We start from the raw sequence: 6,000 nt of genomic DNA on the forward strand, positions 1-6,000 counted from the left end.
AAGGGCGGGGGTGCGGGGCCCTTTACAAGCGGCCATAGTTACTCTGTAAAAATAATGAATCACAATGCTGGGCCCCTGAAACTAATATAATATTGTAAATTAACTACATGTCAATTTTTAAAAGTGAAAAAAAAAGGAGGGGTAGACCATGCTCTCAGTTGGAAAAGCCGAACTTGCTGCAGGCCGCCCCTCAGGGGTCAGCCGGGGCTGTTACTCCTGGTCTGAGGGAGACTGAGAATCAGAGGACCACGCAGCCCTGCTGAGACCTCCCCGGGAAAGCCAGCCTTTCCCACTGGCTCATTTCTCCCTCTTCTCTGAGGGGACTGAAGGCAAGAGAGTGCCTGGCACAGAGCCCAGGCAGCAAGTACAAGCTGGGCTCTCTCAGTCTCCAGCCCCTGCCCTGAGTGAACGTTCCATCGGAAGAATTCTGAAGATTCTCAGAAAGCATTATGCCCCCCTTTCAAGTACAGATCCTCTGGGTAGAGATACCTCATTCCATAAATGCTAAGCTAATAAAATCTACCCTGTACCCTGCAGAGGGGAAACACAGACAAACCTAAAACAGCGGAGCCCATGTTTCTGATCAGGCCTGTGAGATGTCAGGGCATCTGTCCACCTGTGATGTGGTCAGGGTATTGCTTTAATTATTAAAGTAATACATTCTTGTTGAAAAACCATTTAAATAATACACAAGTATATAGATTCAAAAGTAGAAGCCCCCCCCCCAAAAGAGCATAAATGAAGACAGTCATTATAAAAAAACAAAAACCCTTTAACGATGGTTTTTGTTTGTCTCCAGTTCCCTCAATCCATAAGCTTCTTGAGGTGTCAGCTTTGAATCTGGAGCCTTCTGCATAATGGAATTGCTAGACTTTCTGATGTTTCCTGAGTTTCAGTTTTCCTCATTTGGAAAAGGACTGTTTAATACTTTCTGAGAATCGTCATAATAATTACATGGGATTATATATAAAAGCATTTAATGAGGTGTCCGGGACACCTGTGTGCCCAAATATACATTCTATTACCAACATTTGACAGGGATCTTCTGCTAATTCCTAGGTGGGCTTCCTGTCGAGCAGGACTGGATTTCACTTTTCTGTTTCCTTTCTCCCCCAGGAAGATGTCATCAACACTCAGTGTGGCTATGATGCCAGGCAAAAACCAGTAAGTGGAATCTCCTCTTGTCACTTAGCGCATTGGAGGAGCTTTTGAACTTGCTTGGTGACACTGTGCTCTCCTCTTCCCTTGTGAAGGAAGTCGATCAGCAGATTGTGATCTATACGAAAGGCTGTGTGCCCCAGTTTGAGAAATGGTTGCAGGACAACTTGACCATCGTGGCTGGTATTTTCATAGGCATTGCGTTGCTACAGGTAAGTCCAGGCTCCGTGGTGGGTGTCACAGGGAAATGACATCCCAGGAGAGCCCTCACCAGGGCAGGAGCTTTGCTCATTCACCTTCACGTCACAGTTTTCAGGACCCATTGGAGAGTTGGGGAACAGACCTTAGCTGGATTTGGTTTGGATTTTATTGAAGCTCTGATTTTCAATGCTACTATCCTCAAATACTTTAGGAAACCTGCTTTCCTTTTCAAGTTGGAGAGATTGGCTGGATCAGACAGGAATGGTCAGATGTAGAGCCTTGCCCAGTGGCAAGGCAAAAGCTTTTTGGAGCGTCACAGACGTGCTATGCCCCACCCCCCCCTCTCTGGCCCATCTTGCCAAAGTGCTAGTGAGGGAAGGGAGCATCCACTCTTCCTCCTAGGCAGTCCCGACAGCTGGGCTTTTCATCTTGTGGAGATGTGATGCTTTTAACTTAGAGGGTCGCAAATGGGGCACAATGGTTGAAAGAAATTAAAGAAGACCATCCGTATTCATGGATTGGAAGACTTAATGTTTTTAAGGTGGCAGTACACTTCAAATTGATCTACAGATTCAGTGCAATCCCTGTCAAAATTCCAACTGCCTTTTTGGGCAAAAATGGACAAACTGATCCTAAAATTCATATGGAAATTCAAGGGACCCCAAATAGTCACACAAAATTGAAAAAGCAAAAAAAGTTGGAGAAATCTCACTTCCGGGAGCAACACTTACTACAGAGCTGCAGCAATCAAGATAGTGTGTACTGGTGTAAGGTTGGACGTGAAGATTAGTGGAATAGAATGGAAGGTTCAGAAAAAACCTCCACATCTATGATCAGTTGATCTATTTATTTGACGAGGGAACTAAGACCATTCAATGGGGAAAGAGTAGTCTTCCCAACAAATGGTGCTGGACCAACTGGATATCTATGTGTGAAAGATTGTATTTGGACCCCTAATTCACACCACATAAAAGAGATTAACTCAACGTCAATCAAAGACCTAAATGTAAACGGTAAAGCTGTAAAAGTTTTAGAAGAAAGTATAGGTGTAAATCATTGTGACATTGAATTAGGCAGTGTTTTCTTAGATATGATAGCAAAAGCACAAGTAACCAAAGAAAGGATGGATCAATTGGGCTTCATCAAAATTAAAAACGTCTGTGCTGAAAATGACACTGTCAAAAAAGTGAGAAAGACAAGCCACTAAATGGGAAAAAATATTTGCAAATCATTCCATCTGATAAGGATCTTGTGTATAGAATGTACGAAGAACAACTCAACAAGTAGAAAAAGACAAACTCTGTTTAAAGGTGGGCAAAGGATTTGAATAGACATTTCGCCAAAGAAGATACACATTAGCTATTTGTAATGACGTCATTCATTGTTGGGTAAATTCAAATGGAAACCACAGCGAGACACCACTTCACACCTACTAGGATGCCCGCAATAAAAAAGATGATAACAAGAGCTGGTTAGGATGTGGAGAGATTGGAACCCTCATATGTTGCAAAGGGGAATGAAAATGATGCAGCCTCTTTGGAAAACACTTAGCAGTGCTGAGAAAATGAAACAGTTACCATATGAGCCCGCAGTTCTACTCCTAGAGTACTGAAATGTGCCCCCAGAGTACTGAAAATATGTCCACCTGAAAACTTGTACCCAGATGTTCATAGCAGCACTGTTCACAGTAGCCCCAAAGTAGAAACCATCCAGATGTCCGTCGTGTGATGAGTGGATAAACAAAATGTGGTTTATCCATATAATGGGATATCATTCAGCCATCAAAATAGTTGAACTGCTGTTACGTGCTGCATCCTGGATGAACCTTGAAAACATTTTGCTCCGTGAAAGCAGACCGACACAAAAGGCCATGTATTACATGACTCTTTTTATATGAAATGGCCAGACTAGGCAGATCCATAGAGATAAGAGAGTAGATTCGTGCTTGCCAAGGCTGTAGGGGTCGGGGCACTGAGGATGACTGCTCTTGGGTACAGAGTTTCTTTTCGGAGGGATGAAAACATTCTGGAATTAGTGGTGCTAGTTGCACATCCTTGTGAATACACTGAAGATCACTAAATTGTACACTTTAAAAGGATGAATTTTATAGGCTATGAATTGTATCTCAATTTTAAAAATCAGTTTAAAAAAATTTAAAATATATACACAACAAGTTTATACTGTATAGCACAGGGAACTATATTCAATATCTTGTAGTAAGCCTATGGTGAAAAAGAATATGGAAACGAATATATGTATGTGCCTATGTGACTGAAGCACTGTGCTGTACACCAGAAATTGTTACAACATTGTAAACTGACTATACTTCAATTAAAAAAAAAATCAAAGATTTTTTAAAAAACAGGATTCGGTAGCCGAGGAAGAGCCCAGAGTACCTCTGTTTGACTCTCTTTTCCTTCCCCTATCAGATTTTTGGGATCTGCCTGGCCCAGAATCTGGTGAGTGACATTGAAGCTGTCAGGGCCAGCTGGTAGAGCGCCCACCACAGCTGCATCAAGACACTGGACAGACCCAGCCTTCCTGCCCCACCGTGTGCCCAGCTGATAGCCATGCAGCACGGACCCTAATCACAGAGGCACCCTGCAATCCCACCTGATGGAGCTGCCAAGAACTCGTTCTTTGGGGGGTAAAACTGGGAAATGCTGCTCACTGACAGAATTAAAAAGACAAAAACCAGTATGAAAGTCGTTGCGCCGTGAATCTCTACTGTGGCCGTGAATTTCTGGATGTTTGGATACTGACCAAAAGAGAAAAAAGGGAGGGTGGGGGACCCAGATGTACTGAATTTGTGGAAAAGTCTCGTTCTCTGCTTCGGTGACTGGAGGGCCGGGGGAGGCAGTCTTGCTGGTGTTCGTCATGCCTTGAAAGCACGGCCTTCTGTTCCGTGGCTGGAGGAGGTGCGCCTTTCCTAAGAAGGCTGTGGGGTTTGGGCATCCCGTCACTGTACATTTCAAGAAACTATTACAACGATCACCCCGAGAAGAAAGCAGCTTGCCTTTGGGTTCAGATTTTTGTGACCACGTTCAACAAGTTAACTTGGGCGGGCACATCTGGTCTCTCCTGGAGTGTCTCCGTGTAAGACAAGTTGTGTGTTCTTTGCGCACTGGGCATGGGCTTTGGAACACTTCATGATGCCGAGTTTTAGTGGGACAGATCTTTTTTCTAAGTAGGCCTGAGTTTTATTTATCAGTGCAATCCAAGGAGAAAATGAGGTTAACGAAGAGGTATTGAATACCACAGCCCACCAAATTAGTCGTTGGACTCTTTAGAATTCTCTGGGGTTTTGTTTTGTTGTGGATGTTTTCCTTCCTTCCTTCCTTCCTCTTTTTTTTTTTTTTTGTCTTCCAAAAGTGAAAGCTATGGTACAGTTTCTCTTGAATTTTTAAGTCTTCTCTTACTTGGCTCGAATATTAATTTTTTTCTATAATCTCTCTGCATGACCCGCGAATCTGAATCCACCAGCTCTTTGTCCTGTCATCTTTCCCACAAACCTTTATAAACGTTACCTGGTCAGCATTTATTTCGGAGGTTCCCAGTCTGGAGAGGTGTGGCGTGTCCTCCAAGCCTGGGAAGGGGCCAGCTGGGCCATCGCGGATGCTTGCACGGACTCCACCGGGAGGTCTGTTGGCTGGGTCTGGGGATTGATCATCGTGGCCTCTTCTGCAGCCTCCCCCTCTTTCCTTTAAATGGAATTAAACCAAGTTCTGAAATGGTGTTGATACAATCACAGGGCTTCTGATGCTTTTTTTTTTTTTTTCCTCTTCTGGTTTTAGTTTGTTTTTATTAAAAAGAAAACAAAAAGGAGTGCACGGCCAGAGGCCCTTCTGCTCCCTCAGTGCAGACTCACCATCAGCCTGGTGGCAAAGCACAAATACTTCAGAGGGGAGAGCAGGAGGGGGGCAAAGTGTTCTGTGACGCAAGGTGGGAGAGTGCACCTCCAGGCACTGCCCCCGCCCCGCCACCCACTCCAGATGGGAGGGACGAGTTTTGCCCCCAGATTTTTCCTACTAACAGGTGTCTACCAGGATGTCGCTCTCCGGGGGAGCAGATATTAGTCCGTGGAACACCGGGAAATCCACAGGCATATTTGAGAGTGATGACACATTTGCAGCACATAACTGGGCAGCCAGCCTGCGTAGTTTGTGGAAACTTAGCAAGGTTTTCCATTTCAGCCCCGCGTTGCATCGCCATGGCTGATGAATGCGTCAGTCTGCTCAGAGAAAGGACAAAAGTTCTCTGCAATTCTAGTCTCCAGAGGGAGGGCGTGTGTATGACTCTGCATGTTTGTGTTTTCGTGTCTGTAGGCTTAGAGATGTTGAGTCCATCTGCTGGCCGTAAGATTTTACTTCCCCTCTGTCCCCACCACTGTGGTCATTCTGCACTGTCATTCCAGTGTGGAGGAGACTTGAGCTCTCCAGTTGGCCTTCTTGTCCTGTTTGTTACCTCATTCTCCAGTGAACCCCACCTGACCAGTTGATGCAGAATCGGGCGAGATTCCCACCCTTTGGCACATCCAGTGAAAGGCCAAACAGCAAGTCCAAGTGAGTTCTAAATTTTAATTAATCACCCTTTATTTTTTACACTTGAGAGTGGTTGTAATAAAGGCTGTCATTAATAAAC

At 44.5% G+C, this 6,000-nt stretch overlaps 1 protein-coding gene across 3 annotated transcripts in view; it reads left to right on the forward strand.

The window, feature by feature from the left end:
• The window catches only part of TSPAN5 (tetraspanin 5), a 153,386-nt gene extending 147,386 nt beyond the window's left edge, over positions 1-6,000 (forward strand). For all 3 annotated transcript variants that reach the window (XM_010980608.3, XM_031469102.2, XM_064484696.1), the window contains 3 exons: positions 1,117-1,164; positions 1,254-1,370; positions 3,789-6,000. In XM_010980608.3, coding sequence (XP_010978910.1) covers positions 1,117-1,164; positions 1,254-1,370; positions 3,789-3,854 — 231 coding nt within the window. In that variant the 3' untranslated portion in view covers positions 3,855-6,000. The remainder of the gene's footprint in view (positions 1-1,116; positions 1,165-1,253; positions 1,371-3,788) is intronic.

The sequence above is a fragment of the Camelus dromedarius genome, chromosome 1, assembly GCF_036321535.1.
Source record: "Camelus dromedarius isolate mCamDro1 chromosome 1, mCamDro1.pat, whole genome shotgun sequence".
Lineage (NCBI taxonomy): Eukaryota > Metazoa > Chordata > Mammalia > Artiodactyla > Camelidae > Camelus > Camelus dromedarius.